The sequence below is a fragment of the Mesoplodon densirostris genome, chromosome 6 (assembly GCF_025265405.1).
Source record: "Mesoplodon densirostris isolate mMesDen1 chromosome 6, mMesDen1 primary haplotype, whole genome shotgun sequence".
In the NCBI taxonomy this organism is placed as follows: domain Eukaryota; kingdom Metazoa; phylum Chordata; class Mammalia; order Artiodactyla; family Ziphiidae; genus Mesoplodon; species Mesoplodon densirostris.
This window is the reverse complement of record NC_082666.1, coordinates 41206641-41228251: the sequence shown is the minus strand read 5'-3', so window position 1 is coordinate 41228251 and position 21611 is coordinate 41206641. Positions and strand designations below refer to the sequence as shown.

Here is a 21611-nt window from a genome sequence, read left to right as displayed (position 1 = left end):
AACCACACTTTAATAGAATTGTCTCTTTGTTCTTTAGTCTCCATCACTAGACTGAGTTACTCGAGGACAGAGAATGTTTTATTTATCTTTGCATCCTTAGTATCTAATATGTGTTAGACAATAAAAGCTTATTCAGAGAATATGGCAAATTGGCCATAACTTGGAGGATTACATTTTCTGATCTTGCCACTTGCTTTCTCACTCTGGAAAATAGAGAACAGAGTGAGCTCTACAATTTTCATTGTCTGACAAAAAAGAAACATCATTTGGTCAGGAGTAATGAGTTCTCTTAGCGCTCAGTGCTGAGAGGAATTAGAGTCAGTCATGTGACTGTCTACATAAGAGGCACTCAACTGCATAATGGGCAATATCTTCAACATGGAAACCACAGGTGCAGAAACATTCTTCATGGGGTCATTTAAAAATATTAGCCCTTGATAAAAGCCAAAGGCATGTTATTAAAAAGTAATCCAAAGGTGAACTGAGCTAGTGTGTTCCACTTTGATTAATCTTAGAACATCTTGCCCAAGAAATGGTTAAGCCTTAGACTTCAAACCTGACCCACTAAAAAAACTCCAGTCCTCTCTGGATTCTCTCATCTCTCATCAGCCTATAGATGAAAAGGATCAACTGAGAAACTCAATGCACTGAGGAGCCATGGATCCATTAGAGGGCAGAAGCCTGGGTCCCTGAATGACTAGGTGGAGTGGAGCCCTTTCTCTAATCTCTGCAAACCTCTGTGCTGACAGGAAGAAATAAGCCTTAAATGTGTCAAACCTCTGAGATCTGTGGAGTTTTATAGCAGCAGTTATTTTACCCTGACTAATGCAGTTATAAAATAATGTCCTAAATTCCATACTGGAGTCTGTTTTAAATGTTATCACCATTATTATCATAAGCCATAGTCCATATCATATTCAAGTTCTTTTCATGGAAGTCCTTTCCAGCTTGAATCTCATAATATCAGGATTATAGTATTGTCTTCCATAGCAGAAATGTCTCTCAGAGCTCTTCTTGCTTGGACTATGATAGAAAATATAACACCAACATTCTGATGTATTTTATAATGTAAAAAACCCTGTCTCATGCATTATTGTTTTAGAATCTCCCAGCAGCTCTGAGGAATACACAAGGGTCTATTATTATCCTCATTTTGCAGGTGGTGAACCTGAGACTAAAGGATAAAGTGGAGAAAACAATTTACAGAGTTGTTTGAAGATAAAGCAAGAGAATAATTTAGTCTGCCTGGCATTTGGTACATGTTAAGAATTAAGTTTTCTTACATGTTATGTATTGCCTTGTAATAAACCACCCCAAAATAATGACTTAGAACAGCAGCAATCATTTATTCTGCCAGCAGAATTTGGGCTGTGAAGACACAAATAGCTGCGGGTGGGGGTAGGGTGGAACAGCTGGCTTCCTTGGGCTTCTCTCTTTCTGTGGTCTCTCCACATGGTCTCTCCACATGGCAGCCCCAGGGTAACCATGGCAGCTGAAGGCTTCCCGAGTGAGTGGAGAGAGCAAGAGCAAGAGAGCAAGCAAGAGAAAAAAGAGAGAGAGAGAAAGAGAACGTTAGGCAGAAGCTCTAACACGTTATGACCCAGCCTTAGAAGGATATCACACTGTGTCACTTCTACTACATTTTCTTAGAATCAAGCCACTACAGACAACTCATATTCATAGGGAGGAGAATTAGACTCTGCTTCTTCATTGAATTTTGGGGCACATTTCCCCCTCTACAATGCTTTCCTGAATTAGTACAGACATGAAAATAACAGGTAAGGGACACAGCCAGGGTCTTTCACAGCTAGAGTTAAATGGTTCCACCACTATTAGATCCAAATGTGTGACTCCCAAGCCCCTGCTCTTTTTCACTACTCCAGAAAACCTCCTGTGATCAGCATGTCGAATAGGGAAGACATGCTAGTCCCCAAACAGAGGCAGTTCTTCTCATTGCCTTGGAAAGCGCACTTAAACATGTATTTTGCAGGAAAATGTTACCCTTAAAGCAGTCATCCATAAGCACTTTCCAAGTTTCCAAGTATCTGTGTTTTTAATCCCCCGCCAACAGATGTATTCATTTGCATTTCCCCTAGATGAACCACGTTTTTTTGTTATTTTTGACTGTATATCTCACCTCTCAAGATCCTTTTGTATTAATTTCCAAACCCATCACTAAGGTTGATGCCGCCACCCAATTTGTAATCTTCCCTTGATTCCATCATCATGAATGTGTGCCCTTCCTGTGGGCCACTGAACGAAATGTTCTTTAAGAGGAGGGTCTGACATAAGATCTGAGGGGCATTCTTTTTTTTTTTCTCCCAAGAATTTCTATTGAACTAAAGAGAGTTTAAACCATCTCATTTTAGAAAATCTGGAAATTTGAACGATGACATGGATCTGAAATCTCAGAGCGTTCACATACCGGTTTTTGTAACTCTCAGCAGTAAGGCAAATTTCCCTATAGGAGCTTTTCTCTGTTTAGGGATCCCCAGCAGTCCCTGTGGGGAAACATCCTTTTTGTTCCCCCTGAACCCTAGGGCTTGGTGGGGGCCTGGGGTAAGAAGTAGAGAGAATGGATAAGGGTCTCCAGTGTAGACCAGCACAGTCCACAGGAATATAACTGTAAGCCACATAGGTACCATATTTTCTAGTATCTGTATTTTAAAAAGTAAAAGGTGAAATTAATTTTAATAATATATTTCATTTAACCCAATATGTACAAAATACATTTGAACATGCATTTCATATTAATATAAAAATATTCAAGAGATTTTTTCATCCTTATGTCCATACCAAGTCTTGGAATCCCATGTGTATTTGACACTTCTTGCACACCTCATTCCGGACTAACCACATTTCAACTCATCAATGGACAATACTGTACTGGACTGCACACATAAACCCTTCGTTTCTGTTGCTGCATTGGGCCTCCGAGACCTCAAACCTTTCTTCTCTGGTTTCATACCTTCTTACAGTTCAGATCTCAGCTCAAAACATCTATCCTGAACAGAATAGGTGTTTCCGTTACCCTGCAGTATTGTCTCCATGGAACCAATCCCTTCTAAAATGATCTCATTTATTCGTTTACATATTGATTGTCTAGCTTCTCCACCAGAATGTAAGTTTCAAGAGGGCAGGGATTTTTTTAAGCCTATTATGGTCTCTGTGATTTTCCGGTGCCGAGCACCGTGCCTGGACCACGCGGGGCGCTCAGGACACCTCTGCGGGATGAAGGAATCTCATTTCTCTGGAGCCTCGCCGAAGGGGGCAGCGTAGCAGCGTGTCACAGGTGGGGCGCCCATGTTGTGCGCGGCCGTGCTGGCTGAGCTCCTGGCGCGGGTGTGGGGCGAGTGGGTGTGTGCGGGGGTGTGCGCGGTAGAGCGCGCCAGCGAGCCCAGAGCGCCGAGTGGGGAGGAGCAGCCAGCGCCGCGCAGCACCCGCAGCGCCGGCCCGGCCGGGCAGCTCGGAGGTGGGTGGGCCGTGTCGGCAGCCCGCCCGCGGGGTCCCCATTGGCCGCCTGCCGGCCGCCCTCCGCCCGGAAGGCGGCGAGGAACCGAGGGGCTGCTCCGGAGCAGGAGTGGGAGAGCCCGGCCGAGCCGACGCCGGACGGACGCGCGGGATCCGCGCCCCCACTCGCTGCCTCCCTGCTCTCCCGCGGCCGCCCCGCTTGTCCCCGGCGCTGGCGCCTACCGTCGACCTCCGACAGCGCCCCGGAGAGACCCGGGCAGCTCCCGGGCGCCCGGGTGAGTGGCCGCTCGCGGCTCCCCGTCTCCTCCCGGGCCCCGCCGCCTGCTTTTGCTTTCGCGGCCGCGGCGCGGCGGGGTTGGCCCGGGCAGCGCCCAGGGCAACCGGGAAGGCCGAGGCGGGGTACACTTGACTGAGGGGAGAAGGGGAATCGCAGCCAGGAGATGCCCCCAGCCCCGCGGACCGGGTGGGAACAGGTGGCGCGGGCCGGGCGCTTTGTGTCGGGACGCGGAGACCGGGAGCGGGCGGCCGCGCCTCCCTCAGCCGCTCCCTTCCCTCCCTTGCTCCCCCGGGCGGCCGCACGCCGGGTCGGCTGGGTAACGGAGCTGGAGTCGCCAGGAATGTGCCTCTGGGGACTGCTTGGCTCGAGGGAGGAGAGAAGGTGGCTGAGGCGGCCGGGGAGGTGCGGGAGCCGAGAGGTGGCGCGGGGGTTGCACCGCCGCTCCAGGCAGGAGACGGATGCTTCCAGCTAGGCGCGTTCGGCCCCGGCGAGGGCTTCATTCTTCCGCTGCGCCCCTGGAGGTGGGGAGCTGGGTGGGCGTGTGTGCAGAGAAAGGAGAGGCGGGGAGGCCAGCCACTTCCGGAGCGGGTTCTGATCCGTGCTGAGCGCCCTGCTTTCGGGGACGCGGACCTTGGGGTGCGGTTGTGCCCGGCCCCACGCGTGCGCCGGAGATGCGGGGCTGGGGGCGTCTCTGGCCCGCGTTTAACAAAGAGTGCTCCTCTCCACACGGCGGGGTGCGGCAACTCCGGAGAGGTAGTCTTCAGCGAGCGAGTCTTAGCCCTGGGGAAGGGTACTTCGTTTTGGGGTTGTCATTTTATTGTTGTTATTGCCTTTTTTTTTTTTTTTTTAAGGACTGTTGACTGATGCATGAGGGGCCCACGGAGGCGCAGGAGCGGTGGTGATGGTTTGGGAAGCGGAGCTGAAGTGCGCTGGGCTTCCGTGAGGCGTGACAGTTTATCATGACCGTGTTCAGGCAGGAAAACGTGGATGATTACTACGACACCGGCGAGGAACTTGGCAGGTACTGGGGGTGCCGGAAGCGCACGTTTCTGGGTTGTGGGAATGCACAGTACTGCGGGCAGTGGGTGGTAAACAAATGCAGTTTGAATTCAGGCGTCTCCCTCGTCCTTCCAGGAGATGTGCAAATTATAGAGAAAAGAGTTAACTAACCTAGCAAGGACTAGGGACCAGAAATATACTACCTAAAACAAGGGGCTGGCGGCGGAGAAGCTATTTCAGTGTTAGATTGTGATGCAGAGTGTATTGATCAAGACCCCCGGACAAGAATAGATTTAGTTGTCTGCAGTAACGCTTGTCAGCTTTTACCCTTCTGAGACAATGAGGCAAAAGCTGAGATATAGTTAAAACTGGAGTTAGCTTCAGTTAACTGTGAGTTAGCCCTTATGTGTACAGAGAGTACAAACTAATTCATAGGCTTTTAAAGGCTTAATACTTTCCCTCTTTCTGAATTTTCAAAATAGCATGCACAAGTATTGGTAGGTCACACATGGAGACTTGCCAGATGTTGATGTTGGGTTTGGATTTTGAAACTTCCTTGAACCAGGAATTTAATTACCCAGTTGGTGTCAGTGGTTGCTTTGGTTTCATTCACAATGTTAAATTTTTAACACATCCCTAGTTGAGAGTCTAATATGTCTACCTGGATTCAGAGCATACTTCCATTGCTGCAGGAGCTGTGATTCTGAATGTGAAGCCTTTCAGTTCCAGGTGAACAAAGAACGATTTCTTTGGGGGCCTCTAAGGGCTGGATGGGTTTCCCCTTGACTGGGGATTTGACAGGGTGTGTTATGCTCTGGTCTGACTTGAGCTGAAAACCCAGTTTTCACACCTAAATTTAAACTCAACATAAGAAATTTGACTGCAGTGTATTTGTATTGTGAGTCAAGTAGGCAAAAGGATCTTTAAACTAACAAAAAAGTATGTATTTATTTACATGTGTATCAAAATATGTATTTTTCCGTATACACCTGATGTCCTGATTCAGTGCTTCCTGTTTCCCCATGAAAAGGAAATTTAAAAATACCCACACCCTAGATGACCTTGTGAGAATTGTGAAAGTTGAGTTTAACTAAAATTTTTTCAAGTTCAAGTAATAGTTCAGAACAAAAGCAATTTTTAAAAAGATATAGTATCAAAATATTTCTGTATACATTTAGTATGGACTCAGAACATCACTGGGAACTTGTGCTTAGGGGGAGCTTACTATATATTGGGGATTTACTGAGTGAATAAGTAAGAAGGAAAGCTCTCAAAAATATTTCATGGATATGTTTAATGTTAAGGTTTAAGAGTATGTGGTTGAAGTACTTGGTTTAACTATAATTAAGTCACTTTATTCCTGTGGTTTTTAGCAAGATGAGTGGTACATGGAGTTTTCCTTTGGGAGCAGGGGAAAAAGGCAAAAAAATATGTTTAAATTCTGTTTGTGTAGTGTGGCCTGATTATATGAATTCTCTTATAAAGAAAGATGATTAAAAGTAGGTGAGATGATTGCTTTATAGATTAAGTATGTTGACCTATTTTCATTAAGATCTTTTGGTAGAATTCTGTGTTATGAGAAGGAAAAATAATGAGGCCTCCCTGTGGCTGGCGGGGGAGTTTGTGATCTTTATTTCGTGGGTGGGATGACAGGCCCTCTGCCTCTGCGATGGAGAGCAGTTTGCTCATTTGTCACTAGATTTTGCTTTGATTTTGGCTCATTCTACGTTTCTGTGTATAATTTTCTCCCCACTGTGCAAGACTAATTGACAAATTGTTTATTGAATAATTTAATTTGTGTGACCTATGAATTTGAAAGAAGTGCTTTGACAAACTGGGAGTTGGGGATTTTTTAAAATAAAGTATACATGCTGATCTGTCTGATAGGTCTTTTGCTTTTGTTTAAAAATGCAGTAAATGGTTGATTTTTTTATTTCAAAGTTTTTTTCAAGTCCTGTGAATTTTATGTCTGCCAGGAAACAGCCACTTCCTGAAAACAAATCCTGGCATAAGATGGACATATAGGAAAGATGCTGCTTCATGTATCACTGAGAGAAGATTGGAAGAAGAGGCAGGAGCTTAGCAGTGGAAAATGAAAGTGGGCAGATGTTTAACACAAAAGCAGGCTTGTTCTAAGCAGTGAGTTATAAACAAACCAACATCTATGATTTAAAACTTCATCCACATATCTTTAGCAGTAATCTACTTAATAGCTACTCACTTACTTTATAAATGGTCTAAGACAAAGTCCATAGCTAGAGGAGGGAGGATGGGTTTTTAAACAAGTAGGATATAGTATTTTGATTATTACTATTGTTACTTTACTTTTAGGAAAACAGTATGTGTGTACAAGGGTGAGAGTGTGTGTGTGTGTGTGTGTGTGTGTGTGTGTGTCTATGTATATTAGTGTGTGTACTGCCCAGGTGTACTGTAAAAGCTCTCTGTCAACTCTAAAGAACTTTATAAAGTATTATGATTATTTGTAGTAGTGATAGAGCAGACAGACCACTGGACAGATATTCTGGTCCAAAATTGGCTCTAGAACTTGCTAGCTGTATAACCTTGAATAGGTCACTTACCATCTCTGACCCTCAGGATCTTCATCTATAAAATGAGAGGCCTAGTGCTTATTTCATGGCTGTTGTGAATACCAAGTAAAAGAATTTTATCAGCAGTCAAGAGTTAAACAAATATAGATATCATCAGCAGGACTGGTTGAGACATGTGAGTATTCCAGGCATGCTAATAACTTGGTTTGCAACTTGATATTCTTTTTTTCTGTTTACCAATTTGGGGAAGGGAGGTCCTGTGGGAAAAGGGTCATGGGGGATACCCATTGCTGACAGCCCTTGGCCTCTCCACTCTGATTCTGAATAATGCAGCTCTGGCCTTGAACTTGCACACCCTTCAAGGAGAAACAAGTCCCTGCAGTGAAAAGGACTGTCATGGTTAGAATGTTGTTTGGTGACCTGTGTTGACTCCAGGAGGCCCTTTGGGTCTCACCCTCTATCCCAGGAGGTGGAACGAAGAACTGCTTCTGTCACATGTAGTGGTTTCTGGGAGGGGTTCTTATAAATGCGGATTTCTCCATGTGCTGTTACACTAGGTCATTTTAATGCCCCAGGTGGCTTAGCATCTCTTATCAGTTGGCACTCGGGGCAGCTGAAGGCCAGCTTGTCCCACCATCGTGCTCCAGTTACATCCCTGGCCGTGGTTCAGCCTAACCTGCGAGCCTTCTTGGCACCTCTGTGAACACCGCCTTCCTGAGAACTGGCCTTCTTTCTCTTACACTGTCTGACCTTATGTGATCTGAAGACCTGGGTCCCACCTCCTGAATAAATCTCTCCACAATGATCTCTCCCATTCAGAAGCCAAATGACTTGCTCTCTGAAGCTCTCCCCTGGTCATGACCACAGACTGCCCTGTCCATGCTCCATCCTTGCTTTGTGGTGTTAATATTCTTGTATAACTCCATGTAGCCGGCTTAGAAGTTCCTTCAGGGTGCGCTGTGGGCTCTTTTCTCCCCTGTGGGTGTGCAATGTGCTGTATAATTCTGGGCAAAAGTTTAATCGATGCCTGAATAGGCTAATGCAGGGCGGCAGGTACAATACTGAGACCAGAATGGGGATTTGAGATGCAAATGCTGATGCGGGTGCTGAGGCCGATGGAGAGGTGGTGTGTAGTGTGGGACAGCCCGGCACCCTCCTTTGGGAAGTGGGGAGACACCTACCTTTGCAGGATGCTATACGAATTAGAGGCAGTGGCTGTAAACATCTCACACATAGTCGCTGCCTCAGATATTATTTTTAATAACCTCTTTTCCCCGTTACAGCATTTACCACAACGCATACTCATTACTTGTTTGATTATCTGCTTCCGCCACAGCTTGTCACAGGGTTGTGACCTTGGCCTTGCTCATCATTTTCTATCTCTTATGCCTAATTAGGTGCATGACGTAGGTGCTCAATAAGTGCTGATGGATTGAATAAATGGATTAATATTTGTAAAGCACCATGAGTACACACACACATGCACATATATATGGTTACATGTATATGGCCCTCAATGAGTGATGACTCTGGTGGGGATGAACTTAGGATATTAAAGGCTGCAGCTCATCAAAATAAAAGCTGTTTTTCCTTTTGCGTTCTGTGGCTAAGGTGCACAGCAGCCAGCATATCCAAGCACAAGATCAGTTTTAAACAAAACAAAGTGGAGCATTAAGTATTCTACATTTGTTTGTATGGTTGCTGGAAGCTAATAATTTAAAGTTAAAACACTCTCATTTTGGCATAAAATCCAGAGGCATTTTAATTGACGTGAGGAATTGTAATAAACCCTGACAGTCTGAGTACATCTTCCTGTTGGTTTACTGTGAACTGCAGGAATCAGTCCTAAGACTGGCAATCCCGTGGGGATGGGAGAGGGAGAGACTTCCCAGCGTGTTTTCTCCTTGGAAGTGGGACTTGCAGGCTCACTAGGTTGACTAGTGAGATCATCCTGTAGGACCTCCCTGAATGTGAGTTTTCTCTTCTCATTTCTGCTTCTGTGTGCCCTCAGCTGTTTCCTCTGATGGGAAAGGCTGCAAAGGTTTAAGAGAGATAAAGTTCAAATATATGTATTAGAGTTAACAATCAGGAATTTTAAAATTTTGCGCATTATAGGGAGGTCTAATAACAATTTTCTAGCATGTGAAGGGAGGGCACGGTGACAGTAGTGAGTGGCAGTTGGGTTGAATGCTTGCTTGCCAGCACTGGGAATGCGCCTCTGGACCACCTGGGGATGTAGAAATTAGGTTCACTGGGACCTGGCGGGACATACCATCAGGAACATAGGGTATGGAGGCGCTAATTGATGGGGAAGCCAGGGAACGTTGAAGCGGCCTTTTTGGTCCTCTTATGCCCTTTTACCCTAGGCTTGTGTCTCACCCAGCCGCTTAGGAACCTAAAGGCCCCATAGCGTTGGCACGCCCCCGCAAAGCTGTGAAAAACACAATAAGCTTACAGAGATGGATGCTCAGATGAATTTCAGTAATTGCAATACAGGGTTTTATCAGAAGAGGTGACATTATCAGATGTATCCTGTGGTCTCCCAGCAAAGTTGTAACCCCAGAAAGGTAGAGACCATTTCCTTCAGGCATTGGGGTGGGGGTGTGTGGATACCTTCAGAGATGGTGTGGTGGGGGGATGACGGGGGGGAGCGACAAGGTCAAGATTAGGTGGTCTGACCTCTGGGACACCCTGTTGGGGAATGAGTTATGAACTTTCACCCCTAATTCTACCCAGTTGCAATGTGTACCTAACCTAACCTAATCAGGCATTTTATATGCATGAAATAAAGCATGATTTTAATGGAAACATATTTCTGATCAGGAGACAAAGAATGCCACCTGCTGGTAGAGGGGAGGGGCTTTTGTTGGTGAAGGGTAGCTCAGGACCCTTGGGCACTTAGACCTAGAAGAAGCTGAGCAGTCAGTGAGTCCTTCCTTGTTTCATCCCATCCGTCCTTAGGTCAAGTGGCTTTCTCAAGGTAGCTGGCTATCAGGTAGCAAGAGATGGACCTAGACTCCCGAGCAGGACTGTTTTCATTATGTTCTTCACACTACTTAGGATTTGGCAATTCTCATTTTTTTGGAAGCCAGATAATGTTGATATTGAACAGAAGTGATTTGGGCAGCCATCTAATGCCTCTCCATCTTAATACGTGCTTGGAGAGGATGGTCAGGAGTAACTAGTAACTGCTTCATGGTGGGTTTTCATTTTCACCCCATGGAGAGGCTGACTCTTTGAGTGCAGAACTCTCATTGGCACTTGACAACACATGTGACCTTCTTGCCTCTTCCAAATGGCTTGTGCCCCATAGTTATGAATGGTGCTCATACGTGCCGTAGTTTTACCCAAGTGCCAAAGTCCATAATTTAGCTTTTTAGAAAGTTCACAGAACACTTTCATTATTATTTGACCTTTGAGTCATGGAATGTATAAGAGTCGTCGCTCTGCCCATTAGGCCACCCCCCTAAAAGACAGTTTCTCATTTCATTAAGTCGTCCTAGTCTGTCTGGTTTAAGGCTGGGGTGTGATTGTTTGAGGCTTTATGTGGAAGGTGATACTTAATTGTTTTGCTTTGGTTTGCTGTGGTGAGTTATCACAACAGAATGCATCAACCCTCGGCCTTGAGAGAGATTATATTATAGTATAATTATTTATTGTATATCCAGTCTATCACTTTGTTTACATTCTAAATTAATTCCTGTAAATGTACAGTTAGGAGAGAGTAGAGGAAAACATGACTGACCTTTGGTTTTTCTACATCATCTAACAAAAATGGGTTTAAAAATAAATTTGTCTAACTAGTATATCTTTTGTAGGTAAAACAGAAAGTGTCATATGCCTATTCTAGGTTTAATGTACTAAAAGGATTTTTACAGGGAAAAAGTCTGAAACCTGAAATAGTTGGTCTTATTTTCAATCCCAGTCCAGAACAAAACAAAACCAGTCATGTGCTGGTAACTAATCTCTGGTGATAACTGACAGGTGTGATCCTTAGTGACTCTTGTTTATCGCTTCTGTCTTTTGGAGGTGACGTTGAGAGCTCGTGTAGCTTACAGACCACACTGCAGTCATTTAAGTATAATGTTGCTAACCTCTGAGAAATGACCACGGGGCTTTCCCCTATGCCCTACCTGTCGACATTCCAATTGTCAACTTGATAAATTTTATTCAGTAATATAATGTATTGATACATTCAGAGACGTCAGGAGGGGAAGGAGGCAGGGAGAAAGTTGTTGATTTTTCCCTTTATCAAACATTTAACTTTGGATGAGGAATGTAATGTTTGAACAAATGAATGCTGTGAACTGCCCATCTCTGGTGTTTGAAAGGTTTATATTGATGGTGCTTATATTCATAAGCCTGATGGTTTTCAGCTGGGAAATTTAGCTCTGTGTGTGGACTGTTGTGGGACACATTTTATTTTCGGTCAAAACTGTCTGATTATTCTTTCTTAGATATAATGTGATGAATGGGGCTGTTTTTCAGATATCTCCAGTACAGTTGCTATAGTAAGTTTTCACGTATAAGGAATGAGTGAATTTCCATTTTTTTCCATTGTTAAATAGTTTTTTCTATAGTTCATTGTTTTCCACTTTTGAAACCATGCAACCCTTCCCTTTTTAACTTGTAAGGATTGTCAGGATTTTCGAGACCTTACTTTGGTCCTCCATGCTCTTGTCCCTGGCCCCCCAGTGTGGAATTTTCCAGTTGCAAAAGAAATGTAGGAGAGGTAATCAGTACCTTTTTTTTGGTCCCATCATGAAGAGGGTCAGATTTCCCTCTGAACTGCCTGTCTCTATGTCTGCCTAGCAACTCATACCACCGTCTACGACCAGGCTGTATATGCAGGAGGGTAGGTACGACTCAGGTGATAGGACAAAATAGTGACAGAGGGATACATACGTTGGCACATAGATGGAGCGGCTTGGGGGAGAAGAGGTCAGTAGTTAGTGCTGATTCTGTTCTAATGTTTCTGCCCTCCTTTGAGAAGTTCTTCTAAATCGTTTTGCCTCCTCTGGGTAGAGCTCAATTTTTTTTTTTTTTTTTCCATCTGTGGTTTATGGGTAAGCGGCAGAAATATGTGTCTCTGGGAGAGTGATGAAAGACTGCAACCTTTTGAGTGTAATATTTAATAGACTGAGAATTGCAAGCTGCTTCCCTTTATAAAAACAAAGCTATGGGCACTGTAGGTATACGAATACTGTAGAGAATAGACTTTTCACAGCTAACTGCTGAAGCTGGAAGTGCTGAATTGCACCTGATACCCAGAGGAGCTGTCCTGAGAAATTTGGTAAGCCAAAAAAAGTTAAGAAGTTATTTGTTATCTTAAAAATACTATTTTACTGGTACATAAATCAGTGTAATTGAAACCAGATCCTGCCAGGGGTTTCTGATGTACACTTGGAATGTGAATATAGAAAGTTGTCTTTCTAAATGTTGTCTTTGCCAGAGTGTCTAGAATCAGCATGTGAACTGCTGTGTGTAATGCCAGAAACTTCCACCAAAATATCCTCAGGAGCTCCCCTGTCTTTGGATAATCACAGATTTATTTCCTTCCCCTTTCGTGGCCGGCTTACACTTCTCTGCAGACCATAATTGCAGTGGCACCAGTGTGCTCAGGACAAGGCCTGGCTGATGTAAGTCACCTCTGCTCTTGTCTTCTCCCTAATGTCTCTATTTCCACATTGTACAATCGGAGTGAAGTAGAATCTTCACCTGTCATCCCATTTGGTGGAGAACCTATAAAATGACCGCTTGAGACCTTGTTCTAGGAATTTCTTTGCCATGTAATTCAAACTAGCTTTGGAATGGAGGGAAGATATTTACAGTTCCCCATTTAGAATGGATAAGGTTTGAGCACCTGGCCGATATCCCCCCTCAGGAGCTTCAGGAAGCTGATTCAATTGTTTGGGAGAGGAAGTGAATTAGAACAAGTGGAATATTTTCCAGGATGAAGTTTTATCGGTCTTGCTTTCCTCCCCACCCCTCCCATGGCACACAGAGATAGGAAAGCTTGGCAAATACGGCAGTGGACAGGCAAGGTAAGTCGAGGTGGTGTAGAAGCATGAAATCCCTCGGTTTTGCTAAACATGCTTCAGGCACTGAATGAGTATATCCGGTTTTATTAATGTTACCAATTAATATGGACCATCCTTTGTAGGCCTCCTCTTCAGAAGCAACATTCTCTTTCATGCAGATAATTTAAAACATTAAAAAAAAATTTTTGCACCCGCAGGGCAAGGTCAGGCAGAGCAACCGCGGAGCAGGACCCCGCGTCCCGGCGGGTCTGGGCTCCCAACATTCCCGAGTCTCTGGCGCCCCTTCCCCGTACCCTTGCCTGACCCCGCGCCCCAGTGTGCCCTTTGACCCCATCTAAAAAAGTATTCTGAACCAAGCCGCCGACGGAGGAGGGGCCCACAGCGACCTGAGGGACCGCTCTGCTGTGCAAACGCTGCGGCGCAGCCGGGCACTCGCTCGGGGAGGCGGCGGGGAGGCTGCAAGGCCTCTTCCCCCGGCGCAGCCCGCCCTCCGCCCTCCGCCCTCCGCCCGCGGGGCCGGGGTCCTGACCGACCCACGCGCCCAGGCCGGCCAGAGGAGCGACGCGGCGGCCTCGAGCCGCCTCCCCTCCGGCCCAGGCTGGGTGGGCGGCAAAAAAAATTTTTTTAATTAAAAAAAATTATCTGTATTAGAGACAAGTTTTAACCTGGAGAACTAAAAAGCGAATGCAAAGTGAGCTGACCTGTTTCGGCCTGCAGGCTTCTGTGGAGCATGTCCACGGCTAGTCGTGAAGATTCTCTCTTTTATTTGCTATATCCCTTAACAATGTGCGGTAAATAACTGGGCACTTGGTATTATTTTACACTTGGCTTGTTCATGTGATTCTTGGCTCTCTCTGAATTGTGAGTTTTCTGAGAGTAGAAAGCATGGCTTTTTGTGTCTCTTACATGGGGTGGGATTCAGCTAAGCCCACAGGAGGCTTTGTTTATTTGCCTTATGAAGGTACATGTCCAGAAGTTAGAATGTGGTTCAGAGCTTTTGACCCAAATCCCTGACTCCACAGTGCACTAGCTGTTGCCTTGGGAAAGTCACTTGACTTCTGTGAGACTCAGTTTTCTCATCTGTGAAATGGGGATAATAAGCATACCTACCTCATAAGGTTGTTGTGAAGACACACGTAGTGCGTGTAAGGCACTTGGCCCAGTAGCAGGCACACTGTAAGTGCTGGAGAAGGGGCGGCTGTTTAATAAGACAGAGAGCGCAGGAGAGACTGAACATGCCTCTGGATCCTTGTCACGGGGGCCCTGCCTTTTTCTGCTAGTTCCTCATTTCCCCACCCAGGTTCTGACCTGGTCTCCCAGGGGCGGGGTGGGGGTGACGGCCCTCTTCTCAATTCCATCCTTCCTCCTTCTCTTCTTTTCTCCTCTGTCTCTCTCCCCATCTTTGGCTCAGCCTGCAGGGTGGGCTCATTCTACCAAGTTTGACGTCATTTATGTGATCTGCCCTTCTAGCTGCCCGTTCCGGCTGGCTCGGACCCAGGACTCGGTTTATGTGCTGGGCTCCCTGGTGGGTCCGCCCAGTAGCGTGGTCAATGATTTGCAGAGCTCCTGAGAAACAAGTTAGCCAGGAATTTAGCCATGCATTTGAAAGCGGGCTGCTGGAGATGGGGCTTACAGGGATGCTATTGCCAAAGTGCACCCAGACGCCCCTGGAAGAGGGAGGGAGGAGCTCATGTCAAGGAGGGTCTATTAAGATGGGAAAACATGCTTTCAGGGAAGCCAGGACAACTAAAAGCTGCACAACAGCCGGGAGAGAGCTGCTCGGAAATGCTCAGAGGGACGGTCATCCTGGCATCATTAAGAACCCGAGGTATGTCAGCACACAAATTTATGTTTTAACAGGGTGTACTGTAACTTCCTGAAAAGTCAATTTCATTTTTTCTAGCTGCTTTTTAAATGAAAAAACTGCCTTAAGCAGCCCAATAAGAGACTAGGAATTTGATCAGATGAACAAATCATTGATTTTTCTTAACAGTTCTTTATGGAAGAAGGAATCTGAATGAGTGTGTGAGTTCCATTCTGAGATGAACTTGCCGCAGAAGGCAAGACGTACGGCAGGTCTGAGCCTCCGTTCAGTTCTGACACGTACTGATTTAAGATGTGAAAATAAGTGTTTGGCCAAGCCAAAATTGCCTGTGCCAAGAAAAGCCTATTAGGTTGGTGGCTGAAAGGCTGAATTGTTAGGATTTACTTAATGGCGAGGTTCTGCCAGCTGCTGGGAGTGAATGCCCACTTAGGCGTTTGAGTGCATCCTTGTTCCCTGGACTGGGGGCCCATTTGTTCAAGGAACATGGCGCTCGCACCAGAGGCCCCTTTAAAGGATGCTTCCTTATTCTTTGGGCCACTGAGTAGAGATATCTTTAGTTTATAAAAGTGACATTAGATGCTCACAGATTTGCAAAGGAAAATGCCCAGAAATTGGGTTTATAAGGTAAGTTCAAGTGAAATATCAGGGAGTTGACAATGCTAACTATAAACAGGCAACATAAATAGACTGTTTAACAAAAGTGTCATGTGAACTGTGATATCCATCCATCACATATTCATTCCTCCAGGGTTGATTGGACTTCCGAATGATAGGGCACTGGCTGGGGTGTCAGGCAGGACCGTTTATCTCAGCAAGTTCCAAACCAAGTAGGGCAGACAGACTTTATACAACCAATGATAATAGAAAACCTAAATAAGGAGTGAGAGAAATTCAGTATGAAAAACTGTTTCTGGAGTTCAGGCAAGAAGAGGCCATTCTGACTTGGAGGGTTCATTCATTTATTCACTCATTCATTCAGATTCTTGTGGGGACATAAAAACATAAGCAGGTGGGTGCCTGAGCGGATATGTGTGCGCACGTGTGTCTACCCATTTATTCCCTGGAAGAAATTGGAACTCAGACATGAAGGAGGAGACAAGGAAACTAAGATTTACTGGGAGCCCATTTTAGACCCGGGACTGGAAGGAGGTATTTAATCCACATTTTACAGATGAGAAAACCGAGGTTCGGAAAGACGTTGACCTTGGATAATGTGTTTAAGATGGTGGAGGCAACCATTGGACACCCAAAATTGCTAAGTCATGACTGGAGATTGGGTGATGGGTGGTAGGGCTTACTCTGTGACCTGCTTCTCTGCCCTGTAGTGGAAGGGAGAAGTTTAAAGAACTTTAAAACATCCAGCACAGTGCCTGGCTTATACAATGTGTTCAATACACGTTTCCTTCCTTTTTTTTTTTTTTTTAATGAATTTATTTATTTTATTTATCTATTTTTTTACTGTGTGGGGTCTTTGTTGCTGCGCGCAGGCTTTCTCTAGTTGCATCGAGCGGGGGCTACTCTTTGTTGCAGTGCGCGGGGTTCTCATTGCAGTGGCTTCTCTTGTTGCAGAGCACGGACTCTAAGCGCGCAGGCTTCAGTAGTTGTGGCACACAGGCTCAGTAGTTGTGGCTCGTGGGCTCTAGAACACAGGCTCAGGAGTTGTGGCTCATGGGCTTAGTTGCTCCGCGGCACATGGGATCTTCCCAGGCCAGGGCTCGAACCTGTGTCCCCTGCATTGGCAGGCGGATTCTTAACCACTGTGCCACCAGTGAAGCCCAATGTTTCCTTCCTTTAAACTGAAAGTTCTCAACCTGGTACTAGTGACATTTTGGTAGGGATGATTCTTTGTGGTTGTGGGATGTTTAACAGCATCCCTGGTTCTGCCCTCTGGATGCTAGTAACATCTGCCCCCACCCCCGCCCCAGCCCGTTGAGAAGCACTGGGCTACAGGATCAGGACAGGGAAGTGTTAAATGGACCTAGGGGTTGGAACGGGTAGTAGGCAAGGAGGATCCTGCACCCAGTGAGCAAAGAAAGTGCCCCTGAAGGAAGGTATTGACCTTGGGTGTCCAGAGCTTGGGAAGGAAGAGAGCAGGCTGCAGATGGTGTGAGCCAGAGGTCTGAGGCAGGTGTTGTCTTAGTCTGGCTTTTATGTACTGTCCCTGGAGTGGGTGTGTCTGCTGTTTCCCAGAGGCGTGGGGTGGCACCAACAATGAGTAAGACCTGGAGAGACTTCCTGATGTCACTTGTCCAGTGTGGTAGCCACCCATGACCAAGATAGAAGTTTCTGCCTTGCCCCATCCTGCTGAGCAGGCTTCTCTGAGTCATGGCTCGGCTGGGTTCCCATCACTGCCTGACTTCAGTCCACCCTCCTGTCTCCTAAGGGGGGCCTTCTGCTGCCGTCTCCATGACTCTGTTTTTAACCTGCTTAATAGCTTTGTGTGTGTGTGTGTGTTTTTAATGCTGATTTCTAATTTTTAGTCAAAGCTAGATAACTCCTTGCTTTTTATTCGCTTTTCATTCTCTTAGGCCCCCGATCTTGCCTCTCAAGCAGGCTGGATGGCATAGCATGCTGTGTGACTGTGGGGAACCCATATAGCTTAGTTATTGCCTCCAGTATCCCCTCTTCCCAGCAGGGGGCTTTTAAAGGTGAAAAGTCAGGTCTCAGGATGTGGCAGGAGGCGTGAAGAGTGCTCTCTGCCCTCTCCCAGCTCCCTGGCGGAGGGGCACTTATACAGAAGTCACCTGGGGAAGCTTGTCAGTGGTGGAGGGTGTGAAAGGACAGGGGCTGATTTGGAGGGCATGGTGGGGAAGGGAAATGGGTCAATCAGGGTGCTGGCAATAAATGAGTCCACTCCTCTTCCCTGGTGGCACAGCGTTTGAGAATCCACCTGCCAATGCAGGGAACACGGGTTCGAGCCCTGGTCCGGGAAGATCCCACGTGCCGCGGAGCAACTAAGCCCATGTGCCACAACTACTGAGCCCACGTGCCACAACTACTGAAGCCCGCGCACCTAGAGCCCATGCTCCACAACAAGAGAAGCCACCGCGGCGAAAACACGCACACCGCAACGAAGAGTAGCCCCCGCTCGCCGCAACCAGAGAAAGCCCGCGTGCAGCAACGAAGACCCAACACAGCCAGAAATAAATAAATAAAAATTAAAAAAAAAGAAATGAGTCCACTCCTGATGGTCAAGGTGAAGGACGGCCAAGTACACACAGTCTGGGAAGCTGATACTGTGCCTAGGGCTGAGTTGGGGCCACTGAGGAGGGCCTTCAGCACATATGCTACTTTGGGGAAGACACACCCTGACCTCTCCCTCCCCCTTTCTGCCAGTGCCTCCTCTTAACCCCTCCACCCCTCAGGGAGCAGGATGTGGGGCAGCCTCCAGCTGGGCAGAGAACGGTGAAGAACAGATTGGGGGGGTGGGGAGGGTGGCATGTGGACAGATGGAGGAGATGGAGAGTAACCAGGAGAGGGGCGTCCGCTAGTGACAGCTGTGAAATAGCGCTGGGTTTGCCATGGAACTGCTCCCCTCTGTTGGGGCAGGTGATCAGAATCTGTACTCTCAGTGTGCAGGGTCCTCCTTCCTACTCTGAATACTGGGTTTATATTCCATTACTCCTGACCATCCCCTTTCAAAGTGTTCCCTCCTCTTGCAAACTCCTGGATATTTCCTCTTTGGCACAGTCATCCAGCATTTAGACTCTCCATGTTGCATTGCTGGCTGTCCCTGCATGTGTGTGTGTGTGTGTGTGTGTATCTGTGTTTATCTTCCCTAGATTGTAAGTCCCTTAAGGTGTCATAGTTCTTTTGTTCCCAGCATCTTGCACAGAGAAAATATTCCAGAAATACCTGTTGTCTTAATTGGTCATATCACAATATTCTGAAATGAAGGACTGTACCATAGTTCCTATGAGTTTTAAAGGTGGATAAGTAATCACTAAAAAGTTCCTCAAGATGCATAGTATGTTTTCATCCTTGGAATAGCCCTGGGTAGCGACAGCCCTGTAAAGGTACAGAGTGGGTCCCAGTTTCAGCTGCTAGCTGGAGAGTAGGATATGGACAAGACGGCTATATCCTTTCCATTGTACAATTTCCATTGCAGAAATCCTGATGATTTCCCCCAAACCTATTGGTACTTTTTTTTGTGTGTGTATCATGTTACCTATTCTCATTGTCTGATTTTAAAGTATGGGGGAGTCTAGTGGGAATACACTGTGGTTGACCCCCTCTCAGTTACTGAAGGGAAAGTAGGTACTAGAGGCAATAGGCACCAGCTGTTGATGTGCCCATGTCACAGCTAGCGTGGTTCTTAGAGAAAGCAGCACATGTTTGTGCTGAGTCTGTGAACAGAGCCTCTACAGCACAACCGTTTGCCCTGGAATATTTGCAGTTTAAAAGTGAAAACCATGGGACTTGATGTTAAACCTTTCTGCAGTCGGCAGTCTCTTCAGTACCATCAAATTTGCTCTCTTTTTTGTGCGATGCTGGAAAACTGGGGCTTCAGAAAGCCAAAAGGAAGTCTGAATATAGAATTGACTTCTTCCCCAGTAAATTTTAATTGATTCTAGTATGAGTAGAAAGGTGTATTATGTGTTCTTAAAAGATAGGATTTAATTATGGTTTAAAATTAATTCTCTAGAAAGTGCTGAAGTTGCACCCAGAGAGAAGAAACAGGGCTCTGGCAGAATCGTGTAAACGGATTGATGGGAAAATGGGCTCCTGATCCTGAGGGTTTGGGAGCGTTGCCAGCCTTACGACAAGGTGTCAGTTAGCCTCCCCACTCAGGGAGCAAGTGGAGGGACTGCCAGCTTGGGGGAGCCCTGTTCTGAGTGGGCAGGGACATCTGGAGCCAGAGCAGTTTCCAAGGCGGTGCAGCTCTTGTTTCTCGGGTAGCATTCCTTCCTGTGGTAATAAAGAGGTTACAGGCGAGAAGACAGCTGCTCGAAAGCCAAGGACAGTTGTTGCGAACAGGTATTTAAAAATCAGCCACCGTGGGATGGGAAGAATCAGGATATTGGAGACAACTAGGGTTCAACTTTATGGCTTAGTTTCTTTTTTGACCCTTGAAGGCAGGTGGGAAGTGGTTTTTTTATGCTTCTTTTTCAGATTGGGAAACCAGAGTTTAGAGAAGTTAATCTCAAGGTAGCAGAGTTCAATTCAGTGTGAATTGAAATGCGTGTATGTGTGTATATACTTACATACATACATATATATATATATATATATACATATATAATATACACATGTATATATATACCATACATACATTTATTGTAAATTTTACTGATGTAAAGGATGTGTAACAATTTACAAATAATCACAAAATATCCATATTCATTATTATAAATTCCATATATATAGCCAGAATGCGTTTGTTAATTTTTGCTGTGGTCAACCTATGCTTGATGATGTTTTGACAAATGGAGAGGCATCCCCATCTGCTAATTCTTTTCCCAATAAATTGATTGCCACTCAATCTGGCATGTGATCGACTGTCCAACGATTTCTCACCCTTGTACAAATTATATTCAGTAAATTGAACCCTCTTTCAGCTTCAGCACTGCTGATTGCAGTAGTGCTATCTTTTTAGCTTTTGGTGTCATTGCCGGGATCGGGACATTGTTGGATTCTGTATTCTTTAACAGTGGCTATGTCTAACACGCAGCTCACAAAATTTCTGCAAAATGAGCAGTAGGCTCTCATGAGCAGGACGGACTGGCTGGAGCGCTTCCCCAGCTCTGTTTTTAAGCAGTTGTCTGAAAAGGCAACTGCTTACCTGTCTTACTCACTGCTGAGCCCAGTCCCAAGGCTGGTGCCAGATGTGTGCTTGGAGACTCAGAAAGTGTTGTTCACATGGATGAGTGAGACTTCAAAGCTGGGACCAGCAGCCAGTTCATGGGACTCTAGTTTGCAGCCCTTGAGGACAAGGTCCTTGGTGGACAGTGAGGAAGCTCAGGAAGGAAGAGGCACCGGAGACCATCTCCACCATCAGAGCTGCCTGACAGAGCCCTGCCTTCTGGTGGGATGTTAGTGCTCGGACAGTGACACAAAGAAGAGGAGAGAGGACAGCATCTCCTTCTGTGTCCCTTTCTTCCAGCTGTATTAAGTCTGGCATTTTTCTTCCCCATCTTCTAGGGAAGGCAGGGCCTTCTTGTCTCCCAGTGTGGGGACTTGCCCTAGTTATCAGTACCCAATGCGGGTAACCAGTTTTGGGGAACAAGAGACATATAGATCCCTTTACGTCTTCTAAAATGAAACGGGTCATACCTTTCACACAACACAGACGTCAGAGAGAACATGCAGGGAAAGTCGTGTCCCTCCTTCTGTCTTCCAGCTACCAGCTCCTCAGCTTCCTGGGGATCCTTCCAGGTAGAGCCTGTGCATATTTCAGTCAGTAAGCTTATGCATATTTTCATGTTTTTACTGAGATGGTATCATGTTAT

General features: G+C 46.0%; 1 protein-coding gene across 1 annotated transcript in view; it reads left to right on the top strand.

Moving 5' to 3' along the window:
- Window positions 1–3594: 3594 nt before the first annotated feature.
- The window catches only part of DAPK1 (death associated protein kinase 1), a 214836-nt gene continuing 196819 nt past the window's right edge, over window positions 3595–21611 (top strand). The window contains exons 1-2 of the mRNA XM_060100587.1: window positions 3595–3746; window positions 4600–4769. Of these exons, the coding sequence (XP_059956570.1) occupies window positions 4708–4769 (62 nt within the window). The 5' untranslated portion in view covers window positions 3595–3746; window positions 4600–4707. The remainder of the gene's footprint in view (window positions 3747–4599; window positions 4770–21611) is intronic.